This window comes from Plectropomus leopardus, chromosome 12 (assembly GCF_008729295.1).
Source record: "Plectropomus leopardus isolate mb chromosome 12, YSFRI_Pleo_2.0, whole genome shotgun sequence".
Taxonomy (NCBI): Eukaryota; Metazoa; Chordata; class Actinopteri; order Perciformes; family Serranidae; genus Plectropomus; species Plectropomus leopardus.
In genome coordinates this window covers 13,927,137-13,949,000 of record NC_056474.1, presented here as the reverse complement: position 1 = coordinate 13,949,000, position 21,864 = coordinate 13,927,137, and the positions used below count along the sequence as shown (strand labels likewise).

Sequence of the window (21,864 nt, the reverse complement as noted above, 5' to 3'; positions counted from 1 at the left end):
GTTAAACAGAGGCATTTCTCAGCGTGCATACCTCATCATATTAAAACCATCTGTTGTAACGTGTGAATGTGAATTGTGCACAGATCCGCACAGCGAGAGGGGCATTTATTTCTCTTTCTGAAAACACATGTGGAAGTTTGCATCGTCTCTTTTATTTACCCTGATGAGACACTGATCTGCTCTGACATTAGAGTGCTGCAACAGCCTGGGTCTTGATCTAAAACTGTTAACCAGTGAGTATCTCCACACAAGCACATGAAAACACAGCTAAGGCATAAAAAACACCTATATCACTGGGTTTCCACGCTGACAGCTGAAGGATATTCACAACTTGAAAAAATATATATTTTAGTTGTTTGGGCCAAGTTAGCAAAAAGATGTCCAAGACCCATTGCCAGCCCTCCTACATCAGTGCTGACCCCATGTCCAACACAATTAGTCATGTTGTGATGCTACACAGAGCAGGAGGAAATTTAAAAGTGTTGTGAAATAGGATGGGGAGAAGATTGGGGGTGACAAGAATGGTGAGAAAAACCTTAAGTTGCTGCATCGTCACAAAGTCCTTTGGTACAATCACTGCAGCAACACTGGATTACCAACTGGGTTATGCAGGAAACCCCAAAAAAACCAAAAAGTACCAGCTTCACTATGTAGGTTTCCGTTAATCTTCGGACTGAAAATTGAAATTGCGAATATGAAATATGCATAATGGAAACACGTATATAAAAATAAAAATAAAAAGTTTTTACGCTTGCATGAGGTGGTATTTCGGGCGATTTGAAAAACTGCAATGGAAACATTTTTTCGCTTTTATAGATCACATGATGCTATGGGCTGTTGGTAGTAAGTGGCTCCCTCGGGCGCGATTCAGCAGGTGCTTAAAGAGGTGTTATTGCATCGCATATAAACAGAGGGTAACCTTTAGTTTATCTATGAGATGCACAGCTGAAACACATTGTAAGATGTGGTTAATGTTGTGTAACGGTCGAAGTTAAGTTTATAGAAAAGATTATGTTTCGGGTTAAAATGTAACATGAGGTGACATGAATGAGTCAGTGGCATCATTGTGCAACAACCATATGTAAACTGCGTAACACTACGTTATAACAACAAAGACTTTTGGTGTCATATGGGCCACAGTTTTGTTTGACACATCGACCTCTCCTGCCTCCCAACCTACACATACTTTGAGTCTTTACACAACATCATTGGCTCTCAGTGTCAAGTACTGCCACGTACATTGGAGTTAGTTGAAAACCCTGTGCCTTTTTATGAAGACGCTATAGGGTGCCTTTGGCACGCCGAGGGTTGTGACAAAGCGTAAGTATTTGATGCCCTGAGAATCAGAACAGACAGTGCTCACATGGTGCATGGTGCAAGTTTTATTCCAACACATGAGTGCTGGTTGTATTAGATTTAATGGAAACTTAGGGCAACAGGGTAAATACACACTGCATAGAGGAAAGGAGATGGTCTGAAGGGGACTTGTAACATGTCAATTTAGCCATCCAATATGAAAAATATTTACGCCTTGGTTTCTGTCAAAAACCTAGTTGTTTTGATATAGAAGATGATTTAAGTATATGCACTCAGAGTGGTGTGATACTGCCAAAAATTCAGCACAGAAATAAGAAGGGGTAAAGACATTTGGTCCCTCTGTGTATGAGTTTGTATTTTTTTTTTTAAACTTAAACCAGCAATCCAACTGTAGCTTCATGTGTCTTAATTATGTATTTTAGAGTCAAAGCCTCTTTAAAAGAAGGACTTCTATCTTTTATCAATCTTTTTTGTTTGTACGTGAATTCTTTAAAACTTATTTAAAATGTGCATTTATAAAAGATGCTGTGTTTTCACTTAGAATATGAAGATACTGCTGTGTGAAAACAATGAGAGCTCATACATGGGTGTTAGACGGTCCGTCTGTCACTGGTAGCATCCCTGAGAGTCTGGAAGAGGCCGAGAGATGTTGTGGAAAGCCCACTGCAAGATGCCGTCAATGGAGCCCTGCTGAGATCCAAACAGAGAAAAACACAGCAGGATTCATCGTTAAAAAACAGAGACCTGGTGACATCATTTGGCAAACATGTACTGCATGATGTCAGTGACAATGATGATATCACATGGCAACAATCTTTACCCGATTATTGCCGCAGTTATCAAGTTATGTCAGGTTATGTTTTTAGTTTCAGGTCATTCTGTTGGTACATTCACATTTCCGCGATGTAGATTCAGAAGGAGTCGAAGGAAGTGCAGCCAGGGAACAAGAGGAAATATTTACAGGATCTGATCATCTGAGCTTATAAATGTGTTAGACTTACGTCTCTCAACAACAATTTTGAGGTGGAGGATGAGACAGGGCCCTAAATCAGTCAGATCCTAATAACCATGCATATCCACTGATTTCAGAGTTTTTTGGTCTTTGGGAGCACAATAATTTTCACAACCGTGAGGTAAAAAGCAAGCCGAAACAGACCGCTAGAAGCTGAAAGCTGCAAACAACAAGACCTTTTGAGACCTTTGACAGTTTCTAACACTTGCATTGGCCATGCATCACCCCCTATTCGTCCTTTTCAAAACCATTTTGGGGACATATTTAAACCAAGCTGCAGTTCATCGATGTACCATCTCACAGGAATTTGTCAACATTTATCAGGAAGATTAAGAATACATAACAGCACAAAAAATAGTGTTTAAGCTCTCCAGTTTTGAGCCATAAATGAAACACAGTGGAACTGAGTACACGCATATCTCTCATTGAACACAAAAAACTAGACCTCAACACAATGAACACCATGACAACTCACTCCCTGTCTGTGTGATAAGATGTGCAACTCTATCTTGTGTCTGACATTAGGGGTTGACTGATATTGGTTTTTCAGGGCAGATACCTATATTGATTATTAGAAGTTAATGAGGCTGATAACCGGTATGGAACCAATATGCATTTACAAAATAAATGAAAATCTTTCTGTCAATATTTAGAATTTGGAATATAACAAACTCATTTTTTTTTTAAATAACGTCAAATGAATAAATAAAAATAGCTCCCTGAGGTTTTATAAAGTAAAAGTTCCTCCTATGCTGACACTTTCTTTGCACTTTTTAATTAATAGATTTAATCGGTGCTCATTAAAATAAAATGTTGATACAGATAATTGGCAAAATTCCAAATATTGGCCCCAGTAATAGTCCAGGCCAATAATCTGTCGACCCCTGTCTGAAATGCCTGGTTATATTAACGTCATGTCTACATCTGTAACTGAGCCACACTCACGTCTCCCAGGATGGAGTCCAGTTCATCTTTATGGAGGACGGGCTCGGGGACGGAGGAGCTCTGATCATGGACGACTGTGTTTTGAACCACAGGAGCGAGCTGCAGACACCAACACACACGAGAGTTCACACTCCATTATATTCAGATAATGAAGGTACATCTGTACACACACACACCTGCAGACACACCTGTAAGCCTCGGGATGACTCAGCCTCCTTCTCTGCAGAGCTCCTCCAGGGCCTGGAGCAGGACGAGCAGATGGCTCTGCCTCTACAAAACACAAGCACACAGTGAGTGAGTCAGACTGATTGCTGTGGTGTATAATGTTTCTGTCCATCAATACGTGATATCAACACTCAGGAGGATTACAGAGGAAGAGGTTACAAGCATTTCTGTTTGGATGGCCTCTTTATGTAAAACATATCCAGTGATTTACCAGGATCATGTGGCATTTATAAGCCACTAAAAGATTTTAAAGTAATTGTTAATCTTCTACTAAACATGGTAAAGGAAATCTTAAATTTCTTATCAATTTATTACACTCAGACAAGCAGTCAAAGAAGTTATGGCACATGAGAGCATCACATGGATTTTGTATCTCTGGCAGCATTTTGTAAAATCATTGATCGTCATTTACAGTATACATAATACTGTATACCCTGCAGTCCATTTACAATCCATTAGTCAACATTAGCTGGATAATGATCACATCCTTAATGCACATCAATACCAACACAAACATCCACAGGAAGGTCTTTGCCAGCAGAAACGTATGTACACACTGATGCATAGATCCCACTGAGGCTGAGATCAGGATTTGACGTGCTTACGGGAAGCATATAAATGTCATCTTCAGCATGAGTCTAGGCTAAAACAGTGAAGGAGGAGACAGGAGAGAATCTCTTACTTGGAGAAGTGGCAGTGCACGTGGAAGCGCTGCAAACACTGGAGGCAGGGAGTCAGGTCTCCCCCTCCCAGGTGACAAACACCACACACTTCCCTCACACTGAGCAGCTCTCCACCTGAGATCTGGATACACATTTTATGAACGTTTTTGCAAAATTTCTAAAATCAAAGAAATCTTTTACCAATGCAACAAAATGGGCTGCAAATTGGATGCGGAGCTTTAAGTCTTTACCTGATTTCTACCATTGAGCTCGTTTATAGAAGCTGTGACGCTGGTGAGAGAGGAGGAAGACAGCGAGGAGAAGAAGGACACGTCTATGATGGAGTTACTGGAGCTGGTGTTGGTTTTCTGCGGCGGGGCAACAAGTGGCTGTGATGTAAAATATTATGATCAGTAGCAGAAAATGAATTAGAATTGTATTAATACACAAGATGTGATAAAAACAAGTAAATAAAAACATACATAGCAGGGATTGTGCAGGAGAGGTAAGAAACCCAAAGAGACTTATAGTAAAAAACCTCCCCTCGAAAATTTATTCAAATACTAAAGTTATTTCTCTCCCTGATGTGACAATATAACAAACAAAACAAGCAGATATAATTATCATAAATAGCCACATACACACAAAAAAAAACATGAGCACAGCTCGTACATTAACTACAACAATGTTTTTTCATGTTAGACTTAAATGAGAATATGATGGACAAGTTTTAATAAAGTGAGGACCTGTATTCCACAGTAATGGTCCTCTATTTCAACGCAGAGATTTGTGCAGTAATAGGGAAGATAAATGTCCTCTGCTTGTCTTGCTGGATATGAATGAACATCAGAGTTCATTAGCAAGAAGTTGCAAAATACATCTGGTAAGCTGTACTTATGAAACATTAATATATTCATCATGATATTTGTTTTAAGTATCGATACAAAAAATGGCTAACAGATTAAATTTCTTAAACTGATGATTACCATCAATCAGACACATTTCTTTTGGATTAAGTAAAAACCCAGCAAAAAAAAAAAAAAGTATGACATTCAGATCTCTCCAGAACTAAACACTGCACCTTTAAAGACATGAAAAGCACTGGAAATATGAGATTTCTCTTAGGAAGCATGTGATTAATAGTTATTTTTTACTTTGTACCTCTTTGTTTGTCATAAATTAATAACCATTACAATCAGAGATTTTCATACAAAATGAACATTTTAAATATGTACAGTCTGTGTGTACACCAGACTGCCTGTAAATTGCCTCTTGTAATAACCTTCCTTCAGATACTTACCTGTAAAGGTAGTTGAGCGCTCTCTCTTTTCACTCTGTTGCCACAGCACCATTCACACTGCCAAGTGCCACTGTGGATTAAACATTTAATAATCAACATTAAAACTTCCTCAGAGCCAGAGTTGACAAAACAAATTGTCCCTGAACAAACACATAAGCTAATATACTGAAATGATTACACACAGACGGATAGATGGAGAGTTAAATCTTATATTTCTCACCTTGGTATGGATGTGAGCGGAGGGTCCACGCAGTTCAGATGAAAGGCTCGAGGACAGCCATCGCAACAAATCAGCTCCCCTCCGTCCTTACACGCTGCACACTCATCATCATTATATTGAACCTGCACACTCAGAGATACAGAATATATAAGATATTTATAATACACACACACATTGAACAGGATCGACTGTGAATGAGTGGATCCTGTACCATGCCTGTGGTTGTCTCCCCCCTGTGGTGAAACTTGTTCTCAACAGTTTTCGACTTGGCTGCTCCATTTATCTCCTCTGACTGACCCGGGGAGCAAAACTCACTGCTGACTTTTGTGCACTTTCCAGCAATTTCTGCCGAATGAAAATATTTTTAAAATAATGTTTATGAAAAGCGACTGTTCATTCCATATTAGGCTTTGTCTTCAATAAAATACTCATCTATTCTGTGACACATTTTACCATTGTTGTATAGTTCAAACATTTAGATTTGATGTACTAATGATACGTTTTATCCATATTTGTGTCCACACTTAAAAAAAAAACAACAAAAAAACAGTGGCGCACCATCTGGGCCAAACATCTGTTTGATGTGGACCTTTTCTGTGGCTTCGTGGCTGATTGGCAGTTCAGTTAAGGAGGAAGAGGAGGAGGAAGACCAAGTGACAGGTCTCTGGATTGAAGACAACACCTGAACACCTGCGGCAGAACAAATGTGTCTCTAGTGTTACATAATTGTCTGTTTATATTTCATAATATGATTGATTTTTAATTACCGTTTCCAGATGTTAGCTGTGGGGCCGCAGATCCATTTTTCACTCTGTACAGCTTCACTTTACCCCCTGGAGAAAACAACAAACATATGTTTTATCGTCATCAGGAGCCTTATCTTGTTGCTGTTGTTAGGAAATAGTCAGGATTTATTTAGAAACTCTGAATTTATAAATGTTTCATGCTTAAGCTGCTCATATTTGGCACTTGCTTAAATTCTGTACTTTTTATTGCTGAATATTTATTAATTGTCTCTTATTTCATTCATGTCTTTCTTTATTCTTTGTAAATATGTGTGAATTTCTAAAGGCAATGCACTATTTAAGGAAGACAAAATCATAATTTTATTATGCTTGCATAAGAATCTTGAGTCTTGAAGAGATCGTGTTATGGAAATGAACCTGATCCGTCGCTTGTCTTGGCATGATACTGTGGATGCAAATCATGTGAGACTGTCTTTCTGTCCTCGTGGCGCTTCTTCTTGACATGAGGTGTTTTGTGGTCTCCGGAGGATCTCTTTTCACCCCTGGAACTGGCAGTATCCCCTCCTGTCAACAAAATGTCAGCAAAATATTGAACACTTACGTCTACAGATAGTAAACTCTGTCCTGAAAGTACAGGGAGGGTAAAGAAGGAACTGGGATGGAAGATGGCAGCTTCTGCTTCCAACCAAAATTATTCCAACAACAATTATTAACTCTTAAAAAGGACAGTTTGCTCCCAAATGAAAATAACTTTTTTTTGCTCGAACATGTAATGCTATTTATTAATCGAGATGGTTTTGGTGTCAGCTGAAGAGTATTAGAGACTTCTGCTAGCTTCTCTGGATGATACTCAGCTAGAGGGGCTCAAAGCACCAAAAGATATATTTGCAAAACTCACCAGCAATGTCTCTTTCCATAAATCATGACCCATTTACTCAAGATAAGCCACAGACCTTGTTGTGAGCAGTTTTAATTAGGATTTTTTTTTCTTTTTTTTTAACTGAGCTACATCTGCCAACTGTATCACCCTACAGAAGGAAGCGTGCATGTAATTACGGACGAAAGGTTCGAGATTGTGAGAGTCAAATGCAAACATTAATGGCATCCTCCCAAGATGAGCTGTAACATTAGCTAGCTCAGTGATGCCAGCTGAGCTAGTAGTAGATGCACGCTTCCTTCTGCGTAATGATACCGTTGGCAGGTGTAGTTCAGTAGAAAGAAAATGAAACTGCTCACAACAAGATCTGTGAATTATCTAAAGTAACCAGGTCATGATTTATAGAAAGAGACATTGCTGTTGAGTTTTTTAAATTATTATTTTTTGGCACTTTGAGCACCACAAGCCGAGTGCCATATAGTTCCATTGTACTGGACAAAAGGCAGACATCTCTACTGCTGATATCTCCAACCCTCAGCAACTCAATCCTAAACAATCTAGATTGATAAATAGCACTATAGGTAAGAGACGTAATATGCATTTTTGATTTGGGGGGGTGAACTGTACCTTTAATTTTGCAGAAAATCTAACAATTAAATTAACAGAAATTTGATTTTGACATTAAATCTCAGTCTTTTCTTGAGTTTACAGCATACTGATATTGCTAAATATTTGTATTTTGTAGATTTCCATACAATGTATCAATAAGGATTTATTTATGTTAAACTTGGCTGAAAGATAAATTGATTAAAAGATTACAGTTGGAATTATTAAACGAACATTGGATACATAAAAAATATTTTTGGTAAAGTCTGAATGTTACACACGTGAGGGCAGGTTAGTGAGCAGCGTCTGCAGTTTGGGGTAGCTGTCCAGGTTGTAGTCTTTGGACAAGTTGCTCCAGAAAGCCTGGATGGCGGATCTGCTCTGCTCCAGGATCCAGGACAGGAGGGAGTACATGGCCTTATGGATCCCTTCTCTGCCTTCCTTCTCCAGAGTGTCCTATGAAAACATGTATGTATGTGAACTCAATAATAATAAAACCAAATACATATCATAATCCAGGATTACAATCTGAATTAGTTTAACTACAGGGGAATAATGGCATGGAAACATGTCCTACTAACCATTACATCTCATTGTTTTCAGTGTATGAAGGTTGCACAAATTGCAAATCCAAATGAAAAAAAAAAACAAGTGAAAATTGCTGATGTTCACGGTCAAAATTAAAATATAATCAAAATTCAGATTTCCACATCTTTTTCTTACCTTCAGCAGTTGGTCAGTGATGATATTTTTGTCCACCAAACCGTAGACGAGTGGAAAAGCATCATCCACAGCCATAGCAATATCGGTCCGCAGCTCCCTCAGCAGGGAGCGAGGGTTTGTGTCGCTTAAAACCTCCACTCTGGACATGATCCACTTTGTGTGTCATAAGATTCAAAGAGATCCGGACCTAAGATCGTACCGAGAGGTACTTTGGTTGGAAGAGGTGTGTCCTTCTCAGGGAAGAACATATTGTACAGGTGGATTGTTACATGCCGATATTTCTTAAGTAATTTGTGTTTAAAACTCTTTCGTGTCTTTTTCCATACAATCTGGTGTTTCTGCTTTTAATCCACACATCACTATCGTCCCTCATAAACTGATGCCAATCATTTTCACTGGCCGAGATTTTAAGAATCTCAACATTCAAGGTTTCACCTTCGACCTCTCGTCTCTGTGGAGTTCACGTCCACTAACAGCATTAACTGTCTCCGTCCGCCTGTTGACCCTCAGGGGGATCACATGACGAACTGTCCATCTAGGGGAATACCTGTCCTCTTACATTCAGAGGGCTGAGTGTACGCGACCTGAAAACCATAACTGTGACAGTTTCCTTCTTAAAAGGTTCTTTCCACCACAACTTCCCCTTAACTATCAGGTTTTCAGACACTGACTCAGACACTGATTAGAGCGACAACTATGACAGGAGAAAATTAACACTGTCGACAATCAACTGATTGACAGATTGATTATAAGGTTGGTTGATTGCTTTCAGCCTCTTTGCCTTAGTTTAGCTTACTTTTCTCTCAGTGAATAAAGCACAATCTTAAAGACACAAATAACAACTTACAGCTAACTGTTGGCAAATAAATGCTAACATATATGAAGGGTTGTAAACAATATTTTGTTTTTGTAATCCATATTTCCATTGCAAAATAGTAGCCTACCTTTGGATTTTAATCTAAGTAACTGTGCATTCATCCTCCTTAAAGTGTAAATAATAATAATGATAATAATAATGCACTGCATTTATATAGAGCTTTTCAAAACACAAAGAGATTAACGTACTTGTCCTACCAGGCTGGACATGCACTCTGCCATGTCAAGTGTTTATGTTGTATTTACTTCAGATCATAACTAATAAATCTTGGTGAATATGGAGAATTTAATTCTTTCCTTGCAAAATTTAAGTGGGACACACATTCGTCCAGACTGCAATTTCAACTCGCCACAAAACGTATCCCCTGGCATAGCACAGTCTCTGAGCTACCATAAAGTTTTTTATTTTGTATATACTGCAGATCATTATTCATAACCTTGGTACATACAATATATGGAGAAGTTACTACTTCACTAACAAACAACACTAAAAACACCAATCTGCTGCTAGCAGGAATGGCTTTGCCATCACCTCTTGTTCTTTGTGAGCGCCTTTACCCAATCAACAAATATCTGAATAACCAAATATTCAGGTCTAGCCCTAGTCTTTACATAGAGTTTGCAAGAGTGGTTTTCTGCTATATTAAGGCTCCGAATGTCAAATATAGAACATTTGATGTCATTAAGAAAAAAAATGTGATTGGTAGTGCGGTTAAAGACATAAAACCTGCGTGAAATCTAACCAAAAACCTGGCCTCTTCTGTTTCTCTTTGTGGATTGTAATTGCTACGATGACGTAAAACTGCAAGAGGTTACAGTTTCACATTCGATCACTAAAACGGGAAATAAAGATTAAATAGAGTAGACCATTTTGCTAACCAGGTGAATGTTGATGGTTAGGAGAGTGAAGCCCTTTAATCTGTAATTTATTAATCATTAAACATTATTACATTATTCATACTGGTGAACAAGGACCACTTCTACAGAGGGACGTTCACAACATACATATTACATTATTATATACAGTGCAGTGCATTACAGTGGATCGTTATATGTGTATTACCGGGATGAAGGGAAGGGGACACTGGGGAGGAAAAAGGGGTTAGAGGGGAGGAGGAGAGGGAGAGGAGTGGTTGGTAGGAGGGGGAGTTGTGATAGTAAGTTGTCTTTTTATTTCTTCTTTTTTTCTTTTTTAAACCACAGTACAGTTTGTTCTATAAAAGTTAAACCCATAGAGAGATAGAGTGCCACATTTTCACAGCTACTGTTAGGTGAACCTACTGGAAGTTGACTCTTGTGGGAATATCAAATGAGATACATTTTGTCATGAGATGCTATAGAGAGATGCTATAAAACATTCTAAGATAGTCAACCTCCTTCCAGAGTGCGGAGACCCTGGAGGGCAGGCCAAAGGTCAAAGGTCAAAGGTCAAAGATCAGATCAACGTGCATGCGTGCTGCAGACATTCAGACGTGTTCGGCCATCTAGAAAAATGGCCGACCCCCCCGGTTATTTCTCCCTCTATGTTTAGGCATCATTTTTGGTGCTTTCCCTTTTTATATATAAAAAATACAAAACATAACAGCGAAAAGAATTCCGTTAGTTGTCCCGTTTTTCTCCTTTTTCATTTTTCCAAAACTTGTTTTTTGTTCGTTTTCATTTCAGCATTTGGTTGGGGTTTTTTCCCCCTTTTCTCCTCCAGTCACTTACATATTGACAAAGTATACAATATTTTACAACTGAACAAGACTGAAAGATAACATTTGATTTGTCCAATCAGATACAAGGCCCGCATCCTATATCCAATTAGAGAAGTCAACTGGAAGCTAACCAGTAGTAAGCAACACAACAAGCCTATGGTGTGAAGGGAGCTGTCCGATTTCAGCTCTGCATTAACATGAGCACCCGCCCTCGGGGACAGTTGGCTCTGCCGGTTTGTCCAGCTTAATGTCGATCACTGGGAATTGTCCAGTTAAGGGAAAGTCAGGTGGTTGAGGATAAAAACGCGTAAATAATAATAAATAAAATATTAGGACCTCATACGTCACACTCAAATGCTTGAAATCACAGCCTGCAAGTTACAAGGTAGGGGAGACCGGGGTTAGTTGGCACAAAGCCATTTTCTGGTCCTTTGAAGGACAAAGAAATGTAACAATGTAACACAAATGTACATGAAAATGATTTTTATCATGACCTCCACTCTTCCGCTTTTTTAAAACATTTGAAAGTCTCTAACTTTTTGTGGTGAGGGTAACATTTCAGTTTTATAGTAGGGCTGCACAATACAATGAAAAAAAGTCCTATTGCGTTTATTTTGAAGGAGATTATGATATGTGATGTGTCATGATTTGAGTAGGAATGGAAAAATAATATGAAATGATGATATGATATGATTTTTGCTGGGGTCTGCACCAAACAAGCAGCTTTGGAATATGATTTGTAAGCCGAGGCCTCGCTGTAGTTCCCTAATGCCAATTAATAATGGGATGTTTTGATACATTTTACCTTTAGCAAAAAATTGCAGCTCCTGCGATTTGAATATTACACTAAGCCATATTGTGATTATGATAATATTTGAATAATATTAAAATGCACAGACATTTTAAAGAGCTGTCAGCATAAACCTGAATGGAGTAAATATGGTCAGTAGCCCCAAAACAATTTTAAATGTGTAATTTTTTTATTTTTATTTTAGAGAATAATAAAATAAAAAAACTGCACACTGTTAGTTTGAGTTAACATAAAGTCCATGTCCAAAACCGATTTGTCACTATAGATATGTTAACTATTTTAAATGATCACTGCTGGTCTCTTCACAGCTCTCCGAGCTGGCCAATTTGGGTTTAACACCCTACAAAATATCAGTGGTGGAGGAAGTATTCAGTTCCTTTACTTAAGTAAAAATACCAATCACAATTTAAAAATATCGTTTTACGCGTAAATGTCATGCATTAGAAAATGCTGCTTAATAAAAGTATGTAAAGTAAAATAAAAAAAAAATTAAGTATTTAAAATAAAAGTACTCGATGCAGAGATTTCTCAAATAAATTGTAATAATTAAAATAATTAAAAGGAAAGGCAACAAGTCTTCATATTTGAGAAGCTGGAACCATGAAATGTTTTTTATGAAAAATTGACTTGATTATTATCAAAACAGTTGCCAGTTAATTTTCTAATCATTTAAGCTTCCCCTGCATATTATCATATATGTGTGTAAAAATCTTAATTTGTAAAGTAAGTTATCAAATAATTGTACTGAGTAAAAAGTACAATATTTCCTTCTGAAGAGTATAAGCAGAAAGTGACATGGCAAATGACAAATTTGTACTTAAGTACAGTACTTGAGTAAATGTGCTCACGCTGCAACTTTATTTAACATCGCGTCAAAGATGAAAGTGATTTATCTGACATTTATCAGATATAATATACTGTTTATCAATAGTTGAAATATTGTTTTTACATTAGCCTAACGTTACTTCCACCTTTAAAATAATGCCACTGAGAAAACAGGCCTACTTCCTACTAAATTAATTATTTAGGAAACGGTTGCTTGACATTTCGGTTCACGTGTCGTTAGTCTGACAGTGTAAGGCTGCAGCTTCCTCTCTGTCCTGCATGTGATCAGTTTGCTGCCGGTATGTTGCCTGTTAACCCGCTCGGGTTGGTACACGTGATAACATGATAACATGATACAAAGCAATATTGATGCAAACATGACGAGCTGCGCGTCGTTAGGACGCATGGCGTACCTTATGCGGAGATCTCTGTCCACGTGGCATCCCGGTGGTTAAACCGTTCATAGTTAATCATTCCCACAACTTCAAAACACACAGCACACCAGACCGGCAGGGAAACAGCAGTGTCACATGACAGGGGTCAAAGGGCACCGCGCTCTGTGACCTTTTTATATTTTTTAAAAAGTATACATTTTTATTTATTCTAGGTATTTCTTGTTTTTTCTTATTGGATTAATGTTACCTGACTGTTTACTTTTGCTGCACTTTTTTGTCAGTTATCTTATGTTGTATTTTACTGTAAAATGTTAATTGTGGGGTTTTTGTTTTGTTTGTTTAATTTTGTTTTTGTTTGTTGTTGAGGATGGGGGTTGTTTGTATAAGCGTCCGGCTTCCTGACCTCTCCTGACACTTTTTTTTTGTAATTCAACTGGAAAATGTGCAGTTTTTAAATTGTGTACAAATAAATCAAACTGAAATAAACTATTTATTTATTTTAAAGTCTGGTCTAACTTTAAGGCTAGTCGCATTTTTCTGTCACAACAGTGAAAATATATCACCCTTTCTTTCTGTAGAGAACTAGCTTCTAGAGAATAGACAGGCATACGTTACATTTTTGAATGATTTTAAAGTCTGTGATGAGTTATGAAAGCTGGCTAACATGGTTTCTGGTCAAATGTCTTAACACTTAATGTATTTTTAGTTGGGGTATTTTGAGATGTTTATAGCCTTTTCTTTTTTCCTATTATTATGAAAACTAAATGCAATTAGACATTTCTACAGAATTGCTTTAAAATGTGAATTTGGTTATAAAAAAAAGGCAGATATTCTATGAAATGGTCATGTTTTCTGGTTTTTGTTTGAATTAAATGTTCAATTCTTTGCCTCAATTTTTGTTACAATAGTGTTGTGCCAACCGACCCTGTGATGATGCTGGTTGGCAGAAATACATAACATGACTTTAATCATGAATCTAATTTTCACCTAATTTTATAAAAAAAATCTGAGGTTAAATACTAGCTGTATATCTATCTTTATATGGTAAAACATATAGAGGAATAGAATTAAGTTTAATTTCAAATATAATAGATTAATTCTCAGTTATTGATCGGCATCTCTCTCTTTAATCAGTCCCTCATCTGTCCTCCATCACACATCGTCAGTGTCTGTCACTTCCCAGACAGCCACTATGTGGTGCTACACCTGTGCATCCACTCTCTCCTCCTGGCTCTGTGCATTTCTTCTCTATTAAGCAGAAAAGCTTTAATGGCTGATGCCTCAGTAGACAGTAGGCTGGGCGGTCTGTTTGTACTCATGCCAACATCCACTAAGAGATTAAAAATAAGCTGCCTGTTTCTTGGCCGTGTGACTCTCGGCACAGTGAGTCACAGCGGCTGTAAAGGATACTGCCTTCAGGATTTGCGTCGTCCAAGCTTTCCATTCCAGGTAGGGCTGCTGCAACCCGACGAAACAGCTACGAGGAGAGAAGAGGAGGAGGAGAGAGGAGAGGAGAGGAGAGGAGGGAGAGTTAGGGATTAGGAAAGATGACAAGAAAATGGAGGAGGAAATCAGCATGCAAGAGAGGACAGGGGGAGTAGGAGGGTTGGAAATCTGCAAAAATATATATTGTATTTGTTCTAAATTGACTTCAGCCCCTTTTTGAAGATATTTTGTGGTTTCTATGTGTTGAGTAAATCATCTGATCTCTGTTCACTGTTTTGTGGAGCTTGTAATATTACTACCTCTCTTTTTCCTTTGCTACTTTTGTCCTGCACTAACCAGGATTTGACACATTTTGTACACTATCCACCAGACTTATTACCAATTTTTCCACATATTTCCACCTAGAAATGTCATTTATTCACATTGGTGACTCGATCACCTTGGAGGTCCACAGGAATGTCAGAAAAGCTCGGAGCAAGTGACGCCCAAAATGCTGTGAAATATGGTGAAACTGCAGGGATCACCTGTTTGACATTGCAGCCTGTCTTGGCACTGGTCTCGATGAACATGACGTTCAGCTCTTTGGCTCTCTGCTCTCCTTCCTCGATCATGATTTGCCTGCAGGAAAAAATCAGGCCAGACTCAGCATCACAACATCGAAGGATAATTTATTCCGTACTGACTTGCTGCTTTTAACGACACGCTTTCTGAGGATTGAACAATTTATCTTAGCCATAGCTAAATGAAGTGTCTGACATGCTCACCTCTTCTCTTCCAGATCTGTTTTGTTGCCGACTAGCATGATAATGACATCACTTCCTCTCTCCGTCCTGACATCATCGATCCACTTGCAGGTCTGCTGGAATGAGTTCACATCTGTGGAGACGAGACTCTTATTTTAAATCCAGTCGTTTTTGTGTTAACAGCTTTAAAATCTCATGAACAAATAGTGCCTCCACATTGAGTTTTTATATATTTCCATGTGTCCAGGTGTTGAGGAATGCAGGAAACACTTCCTCCTCAATTTTTAGAACATGTGCATTTGTCACCTTTAACAAAAACTAACTGCACGTTTATATCGGCACGTCATCAGTATCAGCCGATAATGGCTTTAAAATAAATAACGGTATCAGCCCACATGCTAATTTCTGCTTATATGACAAACTAATTGTCTTTAATTCTTTTTTCATTTGACCAAATCAACATGTACAAAACATCATCAATATTTCTTCTGTTTTGAACATACACTGAAAGCACTGTATTTTATGTCTCCGTCTGCATAACATGATTTTAATTTAACTACAGGACAGACTTAATGATCACTAAAATTAGACTGGAAAAAAAGAGGATATATAGATATTGGCATTGGTTATTGGCCAAATGAGTTGCTATAAATCAGCATATTGGATATCAACAAAAAATCCAATAGTATCCTGATAAAACCATGAAAGTAGCAGAAGAAGCAGATTGCTGCTTACTTGTAATGTCATAGACGACCACAGCTACTGTAGAGTCTCGAATGTAGCTGGGGATGAGACTCCTGAAACGCTCCTGTCCAGCAGTATCCCACAGCTGCAGCCTTACCTGCATTCACACACACACACACACACACACACACACACACACACACACACACACACACACACACACACCTTGAGCAGCTGTTCCAACATTACCCATCATACTGCACGCAGACTATACAGATGTAAGGCCTTGTAAGCACACATCCAAAGGGATTAGCCAGTATCAGCATGTGTGCAGGCTGACAGAGCCATAATAACCCAACTAAGAAATAGTATTAATACTAGCTAAAGCAGATGATCCATGGGAAAGGCTTTGACTCCTTAGGGCTAGAAAAGCCAACACTATTACTAGCAGAAATAACCTCAGGATAATCGTGTTAGTCTGTGAAGAGAGCAGTAATTAAGCAAATCAAATCAAAGATTAGTGAAACCAGAGAGAAAATTCGGACAGTTCTTCCTCAGGATGTCGACTGGCTAAACGAGTTCAAATACATGAATTCATTTTTACACGAGTATCTGCATGCTAATTATGTATGATAATCAAGGCCTCCTACTGTTCGGTCTTCCAGGTACATCGTCTTCGATAGGAAGTCTATTCCAATGGTCGCCTGCAGTGGAGAAAGAACAAAAGAGGGGAAAAATCATCAGCATCACCCAGAGTTTACAAGCTAAATGTTTCCCTGCACCATCTGTTGTTCCCAGATTAAACATTGTTTATGCGGAGAAAACACAAAAAGCCAAAACTGAATCAGACTAAATAAACAAATTTCATTTGTTTCTGCCCTTGAGGCTAAATCATTCAGACTTGTTCTGTACCTAACTTCTAAGAAAAACAGGTGACAGAATAATTTGTATTCTCTTATGAAGAATTTAACACTGCTGTGCTAATATAACCTTTTGATAACTGCAGTGACAATATTCAATTTTTTTACCCTGATTTGTAATTTGTTTATCAAGTGGGCATTTTGGGCCAAAAGCTTTCATTGCAATGTTATTCAGTTGTTAATCAGTTAATTAATCAGTTAATTATTAAAACATTGAAGGCTTAATATATTGTAAACCTACAGCGTTATTAGTGCCACTATTCTGTCTACTCAAACATGGAGGGACGATTAGTAAAGAAACTGTTTATAAAATATGGCAAGAATTAGGAAGATAGCATGTATACAAGGAGAACTCCCACACAATCACTTCTTATGTACAGTTATTGACCATAGTCAGTCGTTCTATCTATCATTTTTTTTTCTAAATTAGATTTCATGTTTCTGATATTTTTAGTCTCACCTGATATGTGTTGTCGAAACTGTCATACATGAATCTAGTGATGAGAGATGTTTTCCCCACTGAAAGAGAGAACATGGGATAGTTTTCAGTTAGATTTTCAGATGATAAATAATCATAAATCATCTCCTAAATGCATGATTACACAATTTCCCATCACTATCAAATTATCAAAGAGTAGAAATCATAAAAAGAAAAAACATAAGCCATGTTATGCACTGTAGAACACAATCTGCCATATAATTCAGCAAACATCTGTCCTCAGAGAGGCAACATTTTCAATTATGAACAAAAGAGACCCCAAAAATTCTACAATTTTGCTTCTCTGGTGTTTATATCTGTAGTGGAAACACCTGCTTCTTCCCCTTTCATAAAACAAAAATTTAAAAATAAAATTATTATTCTACATTTTCTGTTCTACAGGGAAAGATTAGACGTAAAACTATCAGTAGTTTTCCAAAAACAACAATTATTCCCACTGCTGAACAAGATCAGTACATTTTCCTCACCATCAAACCAAAGTGAAAGAAATCATGGCGATAAACAAAGTCAATAATGGGAAACTAACTGACAAAGCTTTTTAGGGCTGAAACTAAAATGATTTTTATCATCAAATAACCAAATAATCAATCACTTTTCACATTAGTCAGTCAAAGGACTAGTGTGTAGGATTTAGTGGCATCTTGTGGTGAGGTTGCAGAACTGAAATCTCTCCCATATGTGTCCACTGCATCTGACGCAAAAAAAAGAATGACCCTTACTAGAGCCAGTGTTTAGTTTGTCCATTTTAGGCTACTGTAGAAACAACATGGTGGACTCTGTGGAACAGGACCTGCTCCATATGTGGATATAAACAGCTTATTCTAAGGTAACAAAAACCACGATTCTTAGTTTCAGGGGGTGAAATACGAATGAAAACATAGTTATGAATGTTAAACTCCATTCAATATATCTTCCTAAATCCTACACAATGGACCTTTAATCATTTTGGTCTATGAAGCGTCAAAAAATGTGAAAAATGCTGGTTGAAAGGTGATGACTTCAAATGTTGTGTTTCGTCTGGCAACAGTGAAAATATAACGAATACAAACAAAGAAAAGCAGACAATCCTCACACTGGAGAGGCTGCACCTTCAGAATATATGACAATTTTGCTAAGTTTGATCATTTGAACAATTAATTGATTATCTAATTACTTTTATTTATATTTGTATTGTTTGGTTGTGTTCTGTGCTGATATGTATGCATGGGCAGATCATGAGGCAATGGGACTGTGGGCACAGATGTGCAAAAGGCCCCACCATCCGTCCTACACAGAGGCAAGACACATAGACATTGTGGTGGTTTTGCCTCTTTTGTTGTTGTTGTTTTGCAACTCTGTTACACATTTTTGTGGTTTTGTTCCTCTGAGGTAATTTTGTGTTTTATTTGGTTGTTTTGCATCTCTGTCAGGTAGTTTTGCCCATTTTTGCAGTTATTTTGTCTCTCTTCAGTTTGCTTGCATCTCTTTATGGTCTTTGTGGTAATTTATAATATGTATTTGTATAAAGGCCCATCTACAGAGGTGCATTACAAACCAGATTAGGCATAGATGCTGCAGTATGTTGCATTGGCCCATGCTACTTGTTCCTGTAAATATTAACATTTGTATATAGAAATCAAAAAACAGTTGTTGATTCATTTTCTTTTGACCAATTGAGAACCAACGACATCAGCTGTGATGGCTGGATGTTATTCTGTTATGCTGTTTCATTGTGTCTTATATGCTAAAAATGTACATGTTTAACTATAATGTATGTCTTTTTAGCTCATTTTGTATGCTTTTAACCATTGTACATATCATAATATTCAAAATGTATGCTTTTCATTATTCTATGATGCCTATACTAACATTTTTGCTTATTAATAGGCAAAGGGAATACTGATGAAAACTAGTTCTTCAGCAAATGAGGGTGCATTTACATTTGTCTGAGTGTGAATTGATGTATATTGTTCCTTCTTAAATAAATAAATACCCAAATATTTATATTTATTAATGGATTAATTGTTTCAGCTTCTCATTAATTCCACATTCTTTATTTTATCGTGATGAGAAAAGAATGTTATTAAAGAACAAAATAAGAAAACAGTAGTCAAAAAACACCTATGATCACCAAAAATGCACAAGATCATCCATAACAGATAAAACATACACACAGCAGCGCTCATAAGATTGACTTCTCAGTGGATCAAGGTGAGCCTACAGTGAGCTGGATTCTTATTGACATCCCAGCATCTTTAGCACCATTTTACGTCCCATCTACACATCAGAGAGGACTGGACTTTTCCAGCAGGCCCCGGGCTCTCATGCAGAGTCTCTGTATGCAGACAGCAGTAGTTTTGAAGCCAGCAATGGGCAGTGGCCACGCCAGGCCTCGATTCAGCACCATGGACAGCAACATTGCAGTGCGGGCCACACAAACACACACAGGGAGGCTCGTAGTCGACACACTGCCTCATCTTAGACATGCAACACACACACACACACACACACACACACACACACACACACACACACTGAGGCATCGCAATGAATAACACAAACAAGCTGCTGTCACAATAGGCCATATTGTGTGTATGTATTGTGCTGCTGTATTTTATGGGATATGTGCGGCCACTCTGGATGTCTGATGTCTGAACACGTATTCAGGCAGCTTTTTACAGCGCTAAACCATTATCGATCCAGAATTTGTGCCATCACGTCAAATCACGCACACGGTCCTCCCCACCCTGAATAGATGGCTTATTGAATAAATAGTATAATGTTGTGGCGCTGTCAAATCGTTTTTTTTATTTGATTATTTATGGGACCGAACCGGAGACTGCGAGGTTTAGAGATGCTACAGACATCGCCAGCCTAGGGTGTGTCCCGAACTGACACATGGGGGACTGTTTATTATCTTCTCTAAATAAAAAGAAAACCCGAGAGGAGGACGAAAATAATACACAGTTGTCATGTAATGGAATAAAAGGTTGTTAGAAATAAGCGATGAGAGGGGAAATAAACCGGTTATGTGAAAACAGGCTGAGCATATTTGTCGGTCACTGCAGCACATCAAAACATCCCAATTCATATCGCCTGCTATGATGCGAACATGACAATTTGCGTCAGCTAATCCTCAAGGATATTCTCTACAATTAGCAATTATTGTTGAGTAATCGTGATGGTGATGTTTAATCCAAGGGTGCAATTTACATACATGCGTTTTTTTTTCTTCCCCGTTTAATCAGATCTTCTACAGTCACAGATTGTGCCAAAACACACATGGGCGTCAAAATACCCAAAAGCCAGCTACCTACATCCTGTATATCAAGCAAAAACTTTAAAAAACCAACAGTGATTACATACATGGCCCTCTGCATATACGCATGTTTAGCATTAGGATGGATGGATAACACCAAACCTGTCCAAGATCTGACTCACCGCTCTGCTCTCCCAAAAATACGAGTTTAAATTTCCTCAGGGGGTTCCCCAAATCTCCTCCAGCTGACATGGTGGCAGATAAAGAGCTCAACTTGGATTATTTTATATGTTCTTATCGCTTGGCGTCTCCTCCGTTGTGGGTGCGCAGGGGGATCCTCCTCTCCTCACAGAATGATGGGAATGCAGCTCAGCATCCTCCTGTCAGTTTTAGGGAGCTGGTGCGCCTGCGCGACCTCACCTATTTCCATCCGTCACCTTTCTATAGGAAACTATGGTTTTTCTGTAGATAGAAAATAGAAGATGATAAAACATTAATTTATGTTACATAAATGTGAAAATAGGTTTGCTTGATTACATTGATAGCAGATCTTAAGATAAAAACAACAGTGGAAAGTAACTAAGTATATTTACTCATACTTTAGCCAGTTACCAAAAAGAGAAAATGAACATGCCACATGTGTTTACTTTGGACCAGTGATTTTTTTTATATTCTTGGTCTGCCCATAACAATTATCTCATACCAATCAAAATGACTGTTTCATGTATAGGACACTTGTAGCAATGCAATAACATGTTGGCCCTGACCCAGAAAGACTTTTCCTAATGACTTGCATCGGGAAAAAGACATCTATAAACCAGTCTGTGAGCGTCACAGCCCTGTAAGACGACAGGATCTAAATATATGGCACAGTAGATCCGAGTATTTTATACCCGCAAAAATATTTTTTTTTTGCTTCATGCACAAATGAACAGCTCTTATAGAAATGAGCAGGGCCCCACCTCCATGGCTGCATCCAGACTCTCTTTAATACACCCATGGTTTCACATGATACCGCTACATTCATGCCAGCTTAAGAAATGAGCCTCTCACACACAATAATGTCGGTTGTTAATGCAGTGATGACTCCCTAA

General features: G+C 38.1%; 2 protein-coding genes across 2 annotated transcripts; both read right to left on the bottom strand.

Annotated features, from left to right (window-relative positions):
• Positions 1–1,923: 1,923 nt before the first annotated feature.
• Positions 1,924–8,780, bottom strand: aire (autoimmune regulator). The gene is made up of 13 exons (XM_042497137.1): positions 8,634–8,780; positions 8,192–8,366; positions 6,845–6,991; positions 6,449–6,514; positions 6,240–6,371; positions 5,893–6,026; positions 5,682–5,803; positions 5,462–5,531; positions 4,413–4,550; positions 4,182–4,303; positions 3,463–3,544; positions 3,266–3,373; positions 1,924–2,007 (listed from the first exon to the last, which is right to left on the bottom strand). Exons 1-13 carry the CDS (start codon positions 8,778–8,780, stop codon positions 1,924–1,926), a joined length of 1,527 nt encoding a protein of 508 aa, XP_042353071.1.
• Positions 8,781–11,185: 2,405 nt separating this feature from the next.
• On the bottom strand, positions 11,186–21,047 carry rab6bb (RAB6B, member RAS oncogene family b). The gene is made up of 8 exons (XM_042498084.1): positions 20,953–21,047; positions 17,494–17,552; positions 16,764–16,817; positions 16,165–16,270; positions 15,451–15,562; positions 15,211–15,304; positions 14,651–14,717; positions 11,186–11,466 (listed from the first exon to the last, which is right to left on the bottom strand). The coding sequence occupies exons 1-8, from the start codon at positions 21,020–21,022 to the stop codon at positions 11,402–11,404; spliced, it is 627 nt and encodes a 208-aa protein (XP_042354018.1). The 5' UTR covers positions 21,023–21,047; the 3' UTR covers positions 11,186–11,401.
• Positions 21,048–21,864: the final 817 nt, after the last annotated feature.